Consider the following 19,237-nt stretch of genomic DNA (forward strand, 5'->3'; position numbering starts at 1 on the left):
CATTCTTCCATGTGATAAGATGCCTTGGACTGGACGATAAGCAAATATGAAAATTGACAGTGTATTTCTCTGGTCATCAAACTAATTTAAGTCTTGCATCTCAATGATTCATTCTGTTGCTAAAAACCTAGCTGAGAGATTTTTATTTTGTTGTTGTTTATTCCTTTTTAAAATAAAGCTAACTTAATCTAGCTTTCAGTCATGTTCATCATAGTATACCTCTAAAGTTTAACTAAATATCTGTCTTAAGCTAAATGTCATTGTGAAAACTTTTTTTTTGCCGCTACATAAAGATGTGTTTACTTTAAGAAGTAAGGGAAAAATCATTAAACTCAGCTTCTTAAATACAAAAGGATATTTTGACGTGTTTCTGTTCTCCCATCTCTGCTCACATGTCACTGAACAACCTCCCCTGTTTACCATGTGCAAAACTACTTTTTATTTTTATTTCAGTTCAAACCCTAAATTAATACATGCTTCCTGCAAAATGCTAAATTATGTTTTCTGAAAACTAGAAAAGGCAAGTCCATCAAGCCTGCCAAAATGTGGACACAGATTCTGGCAGTTTATCCTTGCAAGGGTGGGAAACATGCAACTTAGTTTTGAAACCTTCCCAAGTTTTGCAGTGCTATTGGAAAGTCAGCTCTGCAGTTTTAAACATATTTGTCTGATGAAGCTATGTGGAGAAACAGTAATGAAGATTCTGATGTTTATTCTGTTCTGTTGACCATCACAGATCAAAGAACATCTTGCAAAGGGTCAGAGAATGCTGGCGGGTGATGGGATGTCCCAGGTCACCAAGACGCTGCTGGATTTAACTCAGAGGAAAAACTTCTATGCAGGCGATCTTCTGATGTCGGTGGAAATTCTCAGGAATGTGACAGACACCTTTAAAAGGGCAAGTTACATCCCTGCCTCTGATGGCGTCCAGGTAAGGGAGGCAACTCCATGAAGGAATACCAAGTGAGCGTGGGATCACTTATGGGCTTGAGAAGCCGGTATAGCCACCTTGGGGGATTCCTGGTTTGAAGAGGGGCTTGCTCCCTCCTGTTGGGGAAGAATCCAAGCTATGTGCAGTGTGAGCTCTGGAAGTGACCCCAATTCCTTAGTCATTCTACCCTTCAGTGTCCTCAACACACATAATACACCTCAAGGAGAGAGTGAGTAAGAATGTGTGTGAAGTGATTTGAGTCGTCGGCTAAAAGACACTATAGCAAATTCAAGGTTGTAGCATGGATCTTTTATTCCCAGACTTAATAACACCATCTTGCCATAGGAGACTATTAAAAGTACATTAAGCATAATGAAAGCACATTGACTATAGCATGCAAAGAAGACACAGTTTAACTTTTGTTTGGAGTTTTGCTGTTAGAAGGGGGAAGGCCATACTTAATTTTGTGGAATTATTGCCTGAAAATGCTGGGCAAGTAGAGAATTGCCCTGGATAGGAAAATAAGTTCAGTAACTCCTCAACAGCTTGTTTGTCTTGTTATGGAAAACTTCTAGAATGGTATCATTTATTTCCGTAGCACAGTTTAAGTACTCATACAATTTTAGAATTGTCTCTGCCATTAAGACCAAGCTTGTTGAATGGCAAGCATAGCATATTTGATGCAACACTAGTTTGGATTTTGGCTTAAGTCTTGTGCTGTAGGCTAAGATGTACCCCTGGCCAAGAATACTGAGTTGGTTTTTGAGTTAGTTTTTCTGTTTCCAGCATAATGTTCTTCTGTGTCTCTGCATGAAGTTCATTATCATAAAAGTTTGGCAAAACTCCCACATCAGGTAATTTTCTTTCAGCCCACTCTTCTTTTGGGAGTTTTATTTGCATTTTGCTTAGAGAATGCAGAGGGTGGGCTTTTTGAGTGTTTTTGTTTGTTTGTTTGTTTTGTTTTGCTTTGTTTTGACCAGAGATTGAAGGGAAAGAGGAATAGAATGCTTTTTGGCATCATGGAATTATTCATAAATAATACCTATGCCCTAATTTGTATGGAGATTCATATAGTACTTAAATTGTATAAATATCCTGCTCAAAGTAGCTGCAGTAAGAATTAACGGGGCTATGGTGTATATAATATTATATCACCTGTGTCCAGGAACACGTTTCTAACTAAAAGCACACTGCAGGGAGGAGGAGTAGAAGGCGCTGTCCTCTGGGCACTGGGATGCTTTTTTGGGCTGCACTGCAGTGCTTGCAGGAAAGGTTAAGCCCAGGCCCCTGCAGTGAAAGTACTCCTTCCTAACACACTGGGCCAGCAGGGAGCTCCCAGCACTTTTGCTACGTTGCTGTTGTTACTCAGTGGCTAAGTCAGGGACTGGAGCACACCAGGGCTCCCTGTCCTTAACTGGCTCCCAGTTTGCTCAAACTCATGTCCACTGAGTCGGTGATGCTATCCAAACATCTCATCTGTCGCCCCCTTCTCCTGCTGCCCTCAATCTTTCCCAGCATCAGGGTCTTTTCCAACGAGATGGGGTTCGATCCCTGGGTTGGGAAGATCTCCTGGAGAAAGGAATGTCTACCCATTCTACTATTGTTGTCTGGAGAATTCCATGGACAGAGGATCCTGGTGGGCTACAGTTCATGGGATTGCATAGAGTCAGACATGACTAATCGACTAATACTTCACTGCTTTACAAAGAATGAAACAGTTATCCAGTTTTAAAAATGTAATAAAGTAAGTCAAGTACAACTTTTCTCCTTAGTTCTGAAATACTTCTATCCATTATCATTTACATTGTAAAAATTACATGTGAACTCCTTGACATGAAGTACAAGTTGTAATTTTGAACAACATCAGATTATTGTGTTCACAATGGAAACATCAGGCAGAAAGCTGCACTCAATGAGCTCTTGCGCCTCTCTGTACCATCGAGAATGTAGGGCTTTAAGGTTTTAATCGTACTTAAATTACAATTCCTAGGTTGTGTTGGGGACATGTTGTGAATGAACTGCTCATTGGAGGGCATGGACTCCGTGAACAATTAGTGTAACCAGAGGCTTTGTCGTGGACATCAGCTGGTTTGACTTAAATAGAGCAAATGTGATTGTGTTGTTGTTTGATCATGGTCAGAAACACCTTCCTGAGTTTCTGTCCTACTCGGTAGATAGTCCTCCGCATGCACACAAAATCTCAGCAGGCTACTCTCCTGGTCATTTGTTACATAAAGGAGCTGCGTCTTTCTACTCTGCTGTCTTGGCTGATGTCTGTCCAGGCACCTGGATGCCTTCTTCTTCTGGAAGTCCTTCTTCATCTCTGCCTGTCACACTCCAGGCACAGTTGCTGCTTGTCTTTCTGAAGGCCAGTCCTACAAGCCTGAGACTTCTCTGAAAATGACCTTTCTCAACTCTAAAATCCCAGGGCACTTTGCACCTCTTATTCGACTCTCCACAGACCATTTTATACAAATCTTTCGGATGTCTTTGTTGTCTTTGCTTGTCTTGCCTTACCCGGCACCGCCTATGCCTTTACTCCCCGGGGCTCTGGTCACTTGTGGTTGACTTGTCTCATGAGACTTCATATGACATAAACTAAATTCATCATAAGTGCCACGTTCTCTTGCCTTTTCACCTTGGTAGAATTACTGGTCCTTAGGCTGCTCCTGTAATACCATCTGGATTTTTCCCTCCTCTTCCTTTCCTGATGGGTCAGTCAATACTCTGCCTCTTCCATCTGTCTTTCTTCTCTCTGCCCACTGCTGTTACCCTAACTGTGCCTTTTTTCAGGGATCCCAGCCCGCACTATTTCCATGGCCTCCTTCCTTCCTTCCTCCCTCAGATCTTTCCCCACATCCCTACTCATCATGTACACCGTGGCCCTATTGGCTGTCTTTGTTGCTTAGTTGCTAAGTCAGGTCTGACTCTTTTGGAACTTCGTGAACTGTAGCCTGCCAGGCTCCTCTGTACACAGGATTTCCCAGGCAAGAATACTTACCTGGAGTGGGCAGGTGGAATGGAGTGGGTTGCCATTTCCTTCTCCAGGGATCTTCTCAACCCACAGATTGAACCTGAATCTCTTGCATTGGCAGTTGGATTCTTTCACTGCCGAACCACCAGGGAAGCCCCATTGGCTGTCCCAGGATGGCCATGATTATGTCATGATTAAGTCAGAACCCTTCACCTGGGCTTCAAGGCTGCCTGAAGGACCACCCAAAGCCTGTGCCTTGCCTTCTGGTGTATCCACAGTACCTGGATCACCTGTCTCTCCAGCCATGAGCATGGACCACTCTCCCCCTTCACAGACCTAGAGCTAAATCAACCCACTTCCTGCCTCCTGGATGTGCTGTGTTTCTTGGCTCCAGACCTTAGCTTCCTCTGTGCTTTCAGTTTTGCTTAGTCCGTCTCCATCTTCTAAATTAATCTCTCGGTACTCTGGGCCTCTGTGTTCCAGAAGCACATTTCCTCCTGCCTCTCTTTACATCTTAAGTTATTAGCAGTCATATGTGAATCTTTGCAAAAGAAGAAATAGTCCTGATCAATCTTTGGATCCTAGCCTAGCTCCAAGTCTCCCTCACCCAAATGGTATTTAGTAGATTCTTGACTATTCAAGGTGTTTAACAAATGTTTGTTGAATTAACAGCAAAATTAATAATTATATAGACACCACTGAGTTTTTATCCCCTTTTTTTTTTTTAAACTGGGGAAAGAACAAAGACCAAAGAGATGTTAAGTAAAACTCTTCAGAGAGAATACATTCTTTTAAGTGTAGTTCTGTGCAAAGCTTTTTATGTAAAATACCTAGTAATGCTAGATTCAGTAAAAGATTAATACATTGGATCAATCTTATATCTCTGTTGATACATTGATGAAAGTGAGATAGAGTAGCCACAATCTGTTGAAATTAGGGGGAAAATAAGGTGTGCCTTTATGCCTTGGAAGGATAGAGCATAGTAGATTTTTATTTTGGGAAACTGGTTAGTATAAAATTATTCTGGGGGAAAATAAGGTGTGCCTTTATGCCTTGGAAGGATAGAGCATAGTAGATTTTTATTTTGGGAAACTGGTTAGTATAAAATTATTCCAAAAGCCTTTTCCCTTCAGGCATATTCTTTCCACACCCTGGGGTTTGACCTTATGTCCATATTTCCGCTCTATTGGTTCTCTGCTGTAGTTTGGTCTTCCTGTTTCTAATCTGATGCAGATTCCTTCAAGATGCAGATCAAAAAGCATTTCTAGTCCAAAAATCTTCTCTTCAGATCTCAGGCAGAATTCAGTGTTTTCCAAATTGTCTTGCCTTTTGAAACCTTGTAAATACCCAGTGGACAGAGAATCCTGGCAGGGTACAGTCCACTGGGTCAGAAAGAGTCTTTTTGTTGGTGCTAAGATTCAACTTAGTGACTAAAAAACAACAGAAATATTCCTATTAGAGCAGGTGTTTCACATAATGGTGAGATTATTTGTTTCCAGGCCTCTTTTCAGCAGTAAATTTTAAACTTGTTGAGAGACAATTGGGTCCCTGGGGCTTAAGCTGGCACTTGGAGCATAGTAGAGATGCAAATATTTGTTCGAGTAATTAGTGAATATGAATAATATAGTAATATTTGAGGAATTTGATTTACAAAAAAGAACAGTACGCTAAGCTTCCAATTAAGAGAAAGAAAGAAAAAAGAGAGGATTTATCCGTTTACTTGTCTTTTTACCCTGGGGAAAATTCATACTGAGTCGCGTTCTATCAGTGGAAGTTGAGCTACACCACCCACACCTGGAACTATGGGACTTACAAAGTTGAATCAGACATGCAAATTGAAATTTGTCCAATAGCTATGTTGACGTTTTCAGACACATTGCTTAATCTTTATGCACCTTATTTCTTCATATATAAAGAATAAATAGTAGTAGGGTCTATTCCCATTAGTCATGGCAGTTATATTCTATAAGTGAAAGTATGCTGAATTATTTACTAGTAGGGAAAATACAAGATGGATTCCTACAAGAATCTGGTAGTATAATTTCATCAACCAATTAATACATGACCTTGTTGTACTTACTGTTATATATATATAGCAATATGTATGTTATTATCATATATTCATTATTTTATATTTGTTTATATAAAACATCATTATTGTTACATATCATGCCTGAACAAAGCTTATCTAATACACATATTTTCTCTTTAAGGCATCCCAGAGCTTTCTTGAATTTAGGAATGCTAGATAATCCTCCAACACTATGCTGAGAGCCATTTTCAACAATGAAATTACCATCAAAAAGCACAAATTATATGGGGAAAAAACCTGGGCATAAATTGACCATGAAGCACACACTTGTTTACAGTGTGTGGGCTGAGACCAAAACTCAGAGCGTGGTCCTGTGCCCTAAGCTGGGTGTGTGTGCGTGGGGTGGCTCAAACTCACCATGCTATGCATGTTCTTGAAGCTATGAACTTTGACTTGTGAGTTAGAAATTAATTTTAGTGAGTAGTTGAACTTGCAAATACGAAATCCATAAATAATGAAGCCCAATGATATCTATTTTTCAGGGTTGTTGAGAGGCTTAGAAAAAAATGCATATTATATATGTAACAACCCACTTGTGAATCAGGTGGCAGATAGCAGGTACTCTGTAATGCCATTAGTACTGGTGTTGTGAAGCATTTGCCTGCAATGTGGGAGACCCAGGTTCAATCCCTGGGTTGGGAAGATCCCCTGGAGAAGGAAATGGCAACCCACTCCAGTACTCTTGCCTAGAAAATTCCGTGGATGGAGGAGTCTGGTGGGCTACAGTCCATGGGATTGCAAAGAGTCGGACACGACTTCACTTTCACTTTCGCTGGTGTTGTAACTTAAGGTAAAAGAAAGGCCTTGCTCTCAAGCTGCTTACAATGTTATTGAAGGAAAAGATAATTTAGGAATGAGGCTAGGCCAGTAACGAGGAAGAGAGATAGAAGTACAGTGTCTCCCTTCCAGGAACTCTCAAAACATAGAGTCTGAACAGCAGCAATCAAAAAAGAACCTTAGGCCTTGAGAAGGAATTTGGAGAAGAAAACTAGGGCAGAAACAATCCTCAAACTCCAATCAAAGGTGTAGTAATTGGGACTTTCCTGGCGTCCGGTGGTGAAAACTCAATGCTTTGAATGCAGGGGGTGTGAGAGCCCACTTGCCACAGTGTGTGACCAAAAAGTTTAAAAAAAAAGGAAAAAAGGAAAGACATAATAATGGTATACATGTGGTGCATTCAAAAGACCAAGTTTTGTAAAAAATGAGATTCACGTTGGAAAATGTCAATTGTGAAGGCAGGAGAACCAAGGCTAGAGAAGAGTTTGGATATGATTCTCTATAAACAAAGTTACTAAACCTGAGTGCTGTTTCTGAAAGATGGTCTGGCTGAGGTGGAGAAGGGGGATTCATGAGGCTAGGAAGACTTGGCCACATCACTGATCTAGAGGTTCAGAGAAAAGAAAGCAAGCATATTTCAGCAGTAGTGGATCAGAAAAGGAGGCAAGATCCACTTAATGGAATGGAAGGCAGGCCCCTGAGACGGCTTATCATTGGGAGTAAAGAAAGAAAAATTGGAAGAATACACACATGGAGTATCCACAGAGACTCATGTGCAATGGCCCTCAAACTTGACGAATATGAGTACTTGTCTCTTTTGAAGCATCTTTTTGTTCCCTGATGAAACTTCTACTGGCCCAACTCAGCGTTTTCCAAATGTTTTTGACTGTGACCCACTGTAAGACACACAGTTAACATATAACTGAAAAATAAACTTTTGCAAAATATTTACCTATTCTGTAGGTAATGCACTCTTGCGTTTTCTATTCTTTTCTGTCGTGTTATGAAAAGTTGATCAGGACCCTCGGGTTCCCCAATCAATGTTTGAAAATCACTTGTTTGCCCGACATATTCCTGAGGCTTGAAAATTCATTTTTCCAATAAGTTAGATTAAATAGGAGGCCACAAACTTCCACTTCCAATTTGTTTCTTAAATGCAAACTGTATTCTTAGTAAAATTCTCAGAATTAGGAGATCAAGAAATCAAATTGAGGGCTTCCCTGGTGACTCAGTGGTAAGGACGCCGCCTGCCAGTGCAGGGGACACGGGCTCTAGCCCTGGTCCAGAAGACAGCACGTACCCCAGAGCATCTAAGCCATGCTCTAGAGCCTGAGAGCTGCAGCTGCTGAGCCCAAGCACCAGGGAACAAGAGAGCGAAGCTCTGCCCGGCAGCAGGGGAGCCACCGCAATGGGACGCTGAAGCCCACACACCGCAGTCAGGAGTAACCCCTACTCACTGCACCTAGAGAAAGCCCCAGTGCGGCAAGGAAGATCCAGCACAGCCAAAACAGAAAGAATTAAATTCTTTCTTGATGATTTTCTTTCTTGATGATTTTTGGTAAGTTAAGCATCTTGTCTCCTAAAACACTTGATGAGAAAGCAGGTACGTTGGATCTTTCTCAAGGTACCCGTCAAGAATTAGGCGAGGATCCTTAAATATCGTTTCTCTGCTGATTTCAGTGTGAGACCCTTTTGTTTTCTGTGTACAAAAGAGTGGATTGACAGATAGGGGTGCATCTATGACTGTGATAATCCAAGGCCCTCATGTAATGATTAGCCTAATTTTCTTGGCCAAATAGGATCTAGTAAGGATTCTTTAGGTTTGGGATGGTACTATAATGCTAACATCCAAGACCTCAACTGTTGCCTTGAGGTTCTCTGCTGAAAGAACATTGTGTAACCAGGAAGATTAATAATTTCCTATAATTAATAATAAATAATAATTGGTGTAAATTAATAATTTTCTGGGGATGTAGGGAAGGTAGTAGAGGATGATGATGCAGAGTGCTTGCTCTGTGGGCAGAGTCCTGAGCTTCTGGTCATGGCTCTGCTACTTGTCCCCTGTCTGATGCTGGACAGGTGACTGGATCTCTAAGTGCCACCATATTCTCTTGCATCATGTGGAATGTTGGAATCCATGCATAGTGCTGATATGAGGGTTAAATCACTGTCAAAAAGTTATATAGCACATAAGTTCAGTTCAGTCACTCAGTCATGTCCAACTCTTTGTGAGCCCATGGACTGCAGCATGCCAGGCCTCCCTGTCTATCACCAACTCCCGGAATTTACTCAAACTCATGTCCATTGAGTCGGTGGTGGCATCCAACCATGTCATCCTCTGTTGTCTCCTTCTTCTCATGCCTTCAATCTTTTCCAGCATCAGAGTCTTTGCCAATAAGTCAGTTCTTCACATCAGGTGGCCAAAGTATTTGAGCTTCAGCTTCCGCATCAGTCCTTCCAATGAACACCCAGGACTGATCTCCTTTAGGATGGACTGGTTGGATCTCCTTGCAGTCCAAGGGACTCTCAAGAGTCTTCTCCAACACCACAGTTCAAAAGCATCAATTCTTCAGTGCTCAGCTGTCTTTATAGCCCAACTCTCATATCCATACATGACCACTGGATAAACCATAGCCTTGACTAGACGGACCTTTGTTGGCAAAGTAATATCTTTACTTTTTAGTATGCTGTCTAGGTTGGTCATAACTTTCCTTCCCAGGAGTAAGCATCTTTTAATCTCATGGTCTGTTGTGGTGCCATCCATACACTGTGTTGTGATGATTCTCTAGCTGAGCCATCCAGTATGGCAGCCGCTGGCTACACGAGCCAGTGCCACTGTCTAGCTTGGTCATAACTTTTCTCCCAAAGAGTAAGCGTCTTTTAATTTCACACATGGCACACAGTAAAAGGTCAAGAGACCTGCCAACCCTTATGATTGGGGAAGGTGAGATTCTGACTGAGCGAATACCTGAAGCATCTCTGGACCACACGTGTCTGCTGCCGCTGCATATGTATATTTTGCTGTCTCTCCTGGGAACAAAGGAAGGTCAAGTGTTCCTCACAGCACTCCTAAGCAAGAATGGGTTGCTGCGTCTTTTTTCTTTTCTTTCCCTACTCTTGGAGAAGGGCAGGGAATGTGTCAATAAGCATGAGAGTCAGAAAAGAAGAATTAGTCTGAAAGGCTGACACCACAAGACCATTTTATAGTTAACCAGCAAGTGGATGAGAGGATGGCTTGAATCAGTAGCCAGGATTCCTGGCCCTATGGGACCCAGTTTGAGTCCAGCTAACAATCAGTCTGAGTCACAACAGATGCTGCTTTCAATGCTTGAAGCCTGAGAAGGTTCCCTATTCTTTCTCTGGGGTAGAGAGAAGTTATGTAACTCAGAGCTCTCTCTAGACAGTGTTGAAGGTGTTCCCCTATTATAAAGAAGGAAAGAAGAAATTCAGTGCCAAACACCTGCCTTAAATGGGGGATATATAAGGAACATGTCTTTCTTCACCCATCAACACGAGTAAATCCTGCTGTGCACAGAATTTGGAAGATGGCTGCAAGCTGAGGGGAACTCAGGAAAGTTGGGTGTGGATTGCCACTTATCAACTGGTACCTGTCATGTGATGTACGTGAACGGCTTTGGTGAAGCTTAAGAAAAACTGATGAGGCCTCTGATAAGCAGTCTTGCCCTTTTGGAATCCCTCGTTATTTCCTTCAGACTCAGGAAAACATTGGCATTTGCAGAAGCACAATGTACAGATAGTCTTTTCTTGTGACTTCATTTATTATCAAATTTTTCTCTTAAGAAATTATCGAGGAATGTGTTGCATCGCGGGGCTGCCGTAATAAATACCGTGAACTGGGTGGTTTGAGCAACAGGAGTGTGTTGCCTCGCAGTTCTGCAGGCTGGAAGGCCAAGGTCAGGGTGTGGGCAGCTGTGCTTCCCCTGAGGCCTCTGTCCTCAGCCTGCAGCTGGCTGCCTTTTCCCTGTGGCCTCACAGGGCTCTCTTCTCTGCGTGCGTCACCCCTGATGTTTCTGTGTGTCCTCAATGCCTCTTCTCACAAGCACACCTGTCAGACTGGGTTGGGACCCAGCCTTATTTTAACTCAATTACCTGTTCAAAGGCCCTGCCTTCAAGTACAGTTGCCTTCTGACGTTTGGTGTGTTGAAAGCTTGAACCTAAGGATCAGGAGGCAGACTGGTTTGAGCCCACCACAGGGAATCTTGCAGGACTGGGAGAGTCCCCCTTTAGCCAAGAGAGGTGTGTGCCATTTAGCTTCCCAGGTGACAAGACTCTGCAGCCTGAAGTCTCTCTGGATGCTTAGCTTGCTGCAGGCTTGGCCTGTCTCACCTGGATTAGTCTCCCCAGCGGAGAGTCTTCTCTCCTTCCCCCGCCTCATCCCTCATCTTTCTCACCTGGTCCTCTTCCTGGCTGCTTTATCTCCAGTGTTTGAACCCTGATTTTATCCCAGTTGGCTCTATTCCTGGTAATTTTACTTTATTTTTCTGTGAAAGGCTCCAGATTTCTACTAGGGCTTAGGACGCACAGATTCTGAGCTTCAGGCCTGTGGGGCAGCGGAGGCTGGACACGTGCTCTCAGCTCCACCCCAGAGCCTCATGCACCGCCGCAGCGGAGCTGCTCACTCGCCCGGGAATGACCCACGGGGTCTGGTGTGGGCACGTGGGGCTGCTGGTCCTTGAAGGGCCCGCTCCTGGGCTCAGCGTTGCTGCCGTCTGCCTCCTGGGCACCAGTCCCCTGATTAAGGGGACATCACCAACATCACCACATCAGTTTGTCCCCTGATTAAGGGGGCATCGCCACATTGCCTCATCCCCTGCTTAAGGGGGCATCGCCAGCATTGCCTCATCCCCCTCATTGAGCCACCGCCCCCGGCCTCTGCGGTCAACATGGGCTTCTTCCTGGTCCCCTTGTTTTCCTTCCCACTCTCCTGTCCCCTGTCGGCACCCACTGTTAGATTTTGTGTTTTCCTGAAACTTGTGTGACAAGACTCCGGTGGGATCTGGGCCCCTCTCATCCTGTGTTAGTAGTCTTCCTCCTCCACCCCTCAGCTCCTACTGAAGGTGACGCCAGCTGCATCTGCTTCCTGTCTGTCTCTTAAACGCCTCAGGTGCCCCCCTGCCTGTCGTTTTCCCGGGGCCGGCCTCCTCAGCCTGCCCCTGGCTAATGGCCGCTTCGTCACTCTGTTTTCAGCTCACATGTCATCTCCTCAGAAAGGTCCTTCCTGCTGGCTGTTCAACCTAATGCAGCCTTTCACACACACACACACACACACACACTGTACACACACATCTACACATGTGTACACAGACCCACATACACAGACACACATACACATCATACACACACAGAGACACACATATACACAAACACCCACACATACACTCGTACACACACTCATGCACACACACACACGTATACACACATATGCACAAACACCCACACATACACACTCCTACACACAGAGAGACACACATATGCACAAACACTCACACATACACACTCAGAGACACACACACACACACACACACATATACACAAACACCCACACATACACACCAGATGGTGCTAGTGGTAAAGAACCGGGCTGCCCATGCGGGAGATGTAAGAGACATGGGTTCAGTCCCTGAGTCACGAAGATCCCCTGCAGGAGGAAGTGGCAGCCCACTCCAGCATTCTTGCCTGGAGACTCCCAGGGGCACAGGAGTCTGACGGGCTACAGTCCATGGGGTCACGAAAGAGTCAGACACGAGTGAAGTGCCTTAGCACACGCCCGCACCACCCCCCCCACACACACACACTTACATAAGCGTGCACACACGTACCCCTCGCTGCCCAGTGACTCCCTGGCCCCATACACTACTTTATTTTTCTATCATCACTTTAAGTCATGTTTTAGATGATTACTTGCTGTTAAGTTTGCTTTCCTTATACAGCGCCGTGTAAGGTCCGTGAGGGCAGGGACCTGTGAGTGTCTTGCTCACTGTTGTTTTCCCAGCACTCGGGACTGGGACAAGTACTTAGCAGGTATGCAGGAAGTATTCTGGAAAGAGTGCATGGGTTTCTGCTTCACAGGTGTCCCCTCCGTCTTTCTGCATGCCCATCCCACATCCACTGTCCCCTTCCACCCTCACAGCCTCTCCTTTGGGCTGTAAACTCTCCCAGAGACCTTCCTCTCTCCAGCTATCTTCCTTCCCAAAGCCCCTGGCTTTGCTACCTGCAGTGGAGTTTTCTCTCTCTCGTGATGCCCTTCTGCTGCTCAACAAGGCAGCTCTCACTCCACCAGGGAGGGGCAATGATGTAGTGTGGGGGGAGGCCTACAGTGTTGGACAAAGACCAATCTGTGTGTCAGAGAGGTGGCCCCTTCCTGGGAAAGAATCAAGGCCACACATCCTCTTCTGCATTCTCCACGTCTGAGGCCCTCAGTTCAATTCAGTTCAGTCGCTCAGTCATGTCCAATTCTTTGTGATCCCATTGACTTCAGCACGCCAGGCCTCCCTGTCCATCACCAACTCCTGGAGTCCACCCAAGTCCATGTCCACTGACTTGGTAATGCCATCCAACCATCTCATCCTCTGTCGTCCCCTTCTCCTCCTGCCCTTAATATTTCAAGGCATCAGGGTCTTTTCAAATGAGTCAGCTCTTCACATCAGATGGCCAAAGTGTTGGAGTTTCAGTTTCAACATCAGTCCTTCCAATGTACACCCAGGACTAATCACCTTTAGGGTGGATTGGTTGGATCTCCTTGCAGTCCAAGGGACTCTCAAGAGGCTCCTCTAACACCACAGTTCAAAAGCATCAATTGTTCTGCACTCAGAATTCTTTATAGTCCAACTCTCACATCCATACATGACCACTGGAAAAACCATAGCCTTGACTAGACAGGCCTTTGTTGGCAAAGTAATGTCTTTGCTTTTCAACATGCTGTCTAGGTTGGTCATAACTTTTCTTCCAAGGAGCAAGCGTCTTTTAATTTCATGGCTGCAATCACCATCTGTAGTGATTTTGGAGCCCAAAAGTGGGTGTCTGTGCTCCTGATGGCCTTGAGACTTAACATGACATTTTCAAAGAAGTTGTATGGTTGATTGACAATGTTGTGTTAGTTCCAGGTTACAACAAAGTGATTCAGTTATACGTAGATACTTACTCATTTTCTTTCAGATTCGTTTCCCTTGTAGGTTATTATAGAATATTGACTAGAGATCTCTCTGCTATACAATAGGTCCTTGTTGGTTATCCAGGGATCGAACTTGGGTCTCCTGCGTTGCAGGCAGATTCTTTACCATCTGAGCCACAAGAGAAGCCCAGCTTATGAACAGTAGTGTGTAAATGTTTTTTTTTTTTTTTATTAATGCATATGTGTGGAATCTAGAAAAATGGCATAGATGATCTCATTTGCAAAGCAGAAATAGAGACATGGCTGTAGAGAACAAACTTATGGACACCAGTGGGAGGTGGGAAGAACTGGGAGACTGGGATGGACATATATGTAGTGTTGATATTATGGGTAAAACAGATAACTAATGAGGACAGACAGTATAGCACAGGGAGCTCTCGTCAACGCTCTGTTGTAACTTGAATTGGAAGGAAATACAAGGAAGCGGGTATATATGTATACGTGTGGGTGATTCCCTCTATTATACAGCAGAAACTAACACAGCATGTTAAAGCAACTATATTCCAAGAAAAATTAATTTTAAAATGCCATTGAAATAGGACTAGTTTGATCCCATATTTAATCAGGAAAACCAGCTTCCTTACTTGTAAAATTAAGCATTCTTTTCCTTCCCTGGGCATAGAGCAGAGGACGGTGTTGAATTGAAAAGCAGGCAGCACATTGGGGAGGGGACCGTTTATCCATTATCTTTATTCTCCCAGTGCTCATCCCAGGGTATTCTACACAGTAGGAATGAAGCCAGTCAATTTGAAATATTTGAGTATTTATATTTTCCTATGCCTTGTGCTATATGCTGGGGGCATGAGAGTGAACAAAATAGAAATAATCTCAACTAAATGATAGGTTGGTTGAGAAAAAGACCTACACCAATCATCGCATAAATGCATCATAATTGAGAATTGTGATATATCGCACAAACAACCTACACAGTACAGTTGCAGCTCATCGTGTCTGCTGCCCTGTATGTGGTGCTTATGGCTGCCTGCTGCCTGCCTGACATTAGGATGAAGGAGCACTTAACTGTTGCTGGGTGAGCTCGTGATAGTTTTGCTGGGGTGCTCATGCCTGGATGCAGAGACAGAGAGTCAGACACGGTCATACTGGTTCTCCAGGTTTGGGGGAACACCAGCTCCCAGAACAGAGAGCAAGAGGCCCTTCTGGTAGATAGGACCTCTTCCTTCACATCACATTCTTGTAGGTGGTTACTTCCATGGACTGGCTGTTTCCTTCTTCCATGAATTTTTTGCCAATCATGAAGGATGACTGTATTGGTAAGTGAAAGATAAAAATACTCACTAATCAGAATAAAAATAAATAAATACAGAGCCTATGCAGACCTCATGTGCTTTAGGGGGTGGTGATGATCTGAAAGCCTTTTTGAGGACATGGCATGTAAATCTATGTGTGGAGGGCAAGGGGGAAGAAAAGCAGAAACAAATAAACAGCTCTTTGAGTAAACAGACGGACAGCAAAATGGGTGAAGAAAGGGATCCACATTGTATGGGTCCAGAAGCTGGGTAGAATCGTGTTTGTGATGCACTGAGAAGTCTGCTGAACCTGGGGTAGAGAGAGTTGGGGGCAGGATAGCTCAAGAGGGGGGTGAAGAGGCAGGAAGGGGCTGGATCACACTTGACCTGCAGCTGCTCTCTGGACTGGGGCTAGATGACTGTCCTGGGGTGTTTATCTCAGTCCAGTGGAGTGTCCCTGCTTGTCTTTGAAGCTTTTCTTACAATCCCCTTATATTTCTAGTTGGGATCACCACAGTCCATGAAAGCTTTCCGTTCTGCTAGCTAACTCCTATTCCTTGGGGCTCGTCTCTGCACCTGGGTGCCCAGGCACTTGCTGCTGGGTTGAGGGGAGGACAACATGCTTCCTGTGGTTCAGATATCTCAGATCATGAGCTTCAGCTACAGCTCCCTTTTGCTAAGGAATTCACTAAAGCTATGTGCTGAGATGTGCTTCAGTATATTTATAGAAAACCGTAGATAGTCCCTAAGAAATTTGTCAAGTGGAAGCCAGACAGGCACAGAGCAAAGAATTAGTTAGTTACAGCTTTCCATAAACGTGAGTGTCCTTTTAGTCTCCTGTGGCTAAACCTAGGGCTTGCACTTTGAGTGTGGCAGAGACATCACACTTCTTTGTGACGTGCGTTCCAGGTGCTGATTTTCAGAATACTTGCTGCCCGGGACAAGCAGAGTCCTGCCTCCTGAAGTCGATGCCCATGCTGTTTGGCACAGGGCCTCCACGTGATGGCTGTCTCACCATCACAACTCTGAAACCCCTCCCAGGGGAGGCCAGGAAGGAGCGTGTTCTGCTGAACGAATCACGGGCCATAATGTGGCTATAAATACAAATTATGAAGCCAGCCATAAAAAAGATAGCACCAAGGGAATAAAATCATAAAGCTTCCGTATATCGAGTACTTAGCTTGTGTCCGATAACTGCGGGGAGAATTAGCTCTGAGCTTCACGAGTGCTCTGCCTGGCAGCTGTTGGCATCCCTTCCTTACAGAGAATGCAAGCGGTGGTGGGTCCCGTTAGCCCAGAACCACACAAGAAATAAGTAACGGGGGAATGTTAAACTAGGTCAGCTAGCTCAAGCTCCAAACTCAGACTCTGCCAAGGACTCTCAATTTTCAAATTGGTCTAAGTCATAGAAATCAGAGCTTGATCAAAACAAACCAGAAACCCTGTCAGATGAAGTTCCGGGGCTAAGGGACTTGATCCATAATTCATCAAAAGAGCGATCTGACCACAGTTAGCAGCGCTCTTAAAAAAACTCTACCAGGAGCGCATCTGCTGCTGTGAAAGTTTCTTTATGCTTTTCTCAGAAATTTAATCCAGCGACCTAAATGTTATGAGTCCCCTCTTCAGAATTCTGTTCTGTTTGCTTTTGCCTTGTTCTCTCAGACTGGTCTTTGAGCAGAGGTCAAGGTGAATTGATAATATTGAAATTCATTTTTCCTTTATGTATTTTTTAAATTGGGGTATACTTGATTTACAGTGTGTTGGTTTCTGCCATACAACACCGTGAATCAGCCGTAAGTAAGTAAGAGTTAGTCACTCAGTCCTGCCCGGCTCTTTGCGACCCCATGGACTGCAGCCCACCAGGCTCCTCTCTCCGTGAGATTTTCCCGACAAGGATACTGGAGTGGGTTGCCATTTCCTTCTCCAGGGGATCTTCCCAACCCAGGGATCAAACCTGGGTCTCCTGCACTGCAGGCAGATTCTTTACCAACTGAGCCACAAGAATCCACCGTATATGTACATGTATCCCCTCCCCTAAGGCGCTCCCTTTACTCCCCTTCCCCCCATCCCATCTAGGTCATCACAGAGCACACAGTTGATCCGCTCATCCCTGTCTTAGACGGCAGGTTCTCACTTGCTGTTTTATATTTCACACCTGCTAGGGCATATATGTCAACGCCACTCTCTCAACTCATTCCCCTTTCCCTTCCTGCATTCACGTATCCATTCTCTGTGTCTCTCTCCCCCGTTTTCCAGATTCCATGCATATACATCTTCCCCAGTGTCTGAGACAGATTAGAGCAGGGTCAAGTCAAAGGAATGATGCTTGAGTCTTAGAGAAACAGTGGTATACTGACTTTGTAACTTCGTGATTTCCTTTAAGTTAGTCATTATTAACCACCTGCTGTGAAAAAAGCATTGCTTGTGAGGAGGATACAGTAAGAAACAGGAGAAGTTCAGTATCCCCATAAATGCCTACCTACCCCCACCCCCACCTCCCTGCCCCCTGGGATGTTCTGACTTAGCCCCTGTGACCAGCATGGCCCCACAACTGGCCGTTTCCAAATCGAAGCCACAGGAAGATGGAAGGAGAGCTTTATTCTGTGCTACTTCCCCTCGCTGATGGAGGCGAGTACCATTTACTGGCCTTGGAGAGTGGTCCAACAGCCTTTCCTAGACCCTCTGCTTGCTTAAATGTATAATTAAAAAATTTGTGTTTTTTACGTTATGCTTTCTGGTGATTTTGAAAAACCTAACTCTGAATTTATCATTTTGATCAAGGAATCACGTGTGCTTGCACGGGCCTTGGCGTACAGCACAGAGCCGCTGACCCCCTGTTAGTAAAACACGCTCTGTGAAATGCTTTCCCAGAAATGGAGATGCATTTGCAAAAATTGCTTCCCATTCACGTGGCACCCTCGTTAGGAGCGGCATGAATTCTGTGTGAGAGCTGGCAGGGGCTGGGACGCAGCCATGGTCAGGGACCTCAGCTCCACTCTCTGGTGTGAACAGGGATACAATCTGCAACTTTTGTCTCATTAGCATCGCATCCCCTGCTGAGTTCACTGGCCACAGGCAATCTGAGGACTCTGAAGGTTAATTCTTTCTGCTCCTATGTAGAGTTACAGCTCCATGGACAAAGCTCTTAAAATGTTATCACTCCAACCAGGACATTTTAAGTGGAAAAAATGGCTGGTAGTACAAAAAGGTTAAATGAATTAGACACAGACTTGCTTTTTTTTTTTTTTTTTTTTTTTTCAAGAGTTGCATAAAATATTCTGTAACTTTTATTGAGGCTGTGACTCGAAACATGTTTCAACCATGTGATTGCCAGGAACTATTCAAATAAATAGCACAAATAGGGCAATTAAATATAGACATTAACAGATTCAGAGCACGGGAGGAGATGGAGCAGCTTTGTTTTCCTTCTAAAAACACCCAGGTGAATTTATTTAGAATTCGAATAAAGGCCTGTTTTGAAAAGCTAGCTGGAGAGGGAGGAGGGCTAAGGAGGTAAAAAAAAATTCTGGCTCTCACCCCCACCCCGAAAAGGGAGACCTCTCCTAAGCGAATGTATTGAGTGGATCAGTGAGGCAGTGTTTCTGCTAGTTCCAGACAGACTAGTTGAAAGAGGCAGGCTCCGAGGGCAGCAGCAGGGACCACCATCCATGGAGTTTGCACAGATGTCACAGGTTCACTGTCCACTTCCCGGGCCTCCCGTGACCCGGTCACCGGCACCCTGGTTTTCCTCGCCTGGCCCCTGTGTCTTCAGGACAGAGAGATGATGAGAGGACGGGGCGGTGCACCCTTGGTAACCATCCCTCGTGTAGGCACCAGGCATTAACGCAGCCCCTGTGGGCGTGTGACACAGAACGTGAACCCTGCAAGGTGCCTGCCTGCCTGGAAAGGGGACCTGAGACTCGTGGGGGGCACCCCCAGGACACGATGCCGTCACCGGGTTTCCAGCAGGTCATCAGGGATATGGGGAGAGCAAGGATGTGGAACATCCCCAGGACCACGTGAC

General features: G+C 44.7%; 1 protein-coding gene across 1 annotated transcript in view; it reads left to right on the forward strand.

Moving 5' to 3' along the window:
* Positions 1–19,237, forward strand: part of ADGRB3 (adhesion G protein-coupled receptor B3) — an 844,067-nt gene that overhangs the window by 391,943 nt on the left and 432,887 nt on the right. Inside the window, exon 9 of the mRNA XM_065911328.1 lies at positions 737–931. Coding sequence (XP_065767400.1) covers positions 737–931 — 195 coding nt within the window. The remainder of the gene's footprint in view (positions 1–736; positions 932–19,237) is intronic.

Source organism: Muntiacus reevesi, chromosome 19 (assembly GCF_963930625.1).
Source record: "Muntiacus reevesi chromosome 19, mMunRee1.1, whole genome shotgun sequence".
NCBI classification, from domain to species: Eukaryota; Metazoa; Chordata; class Mammalia; order Artiodactyla; family Cervidae; genus Muntiacus; species Muntiacus reevesi.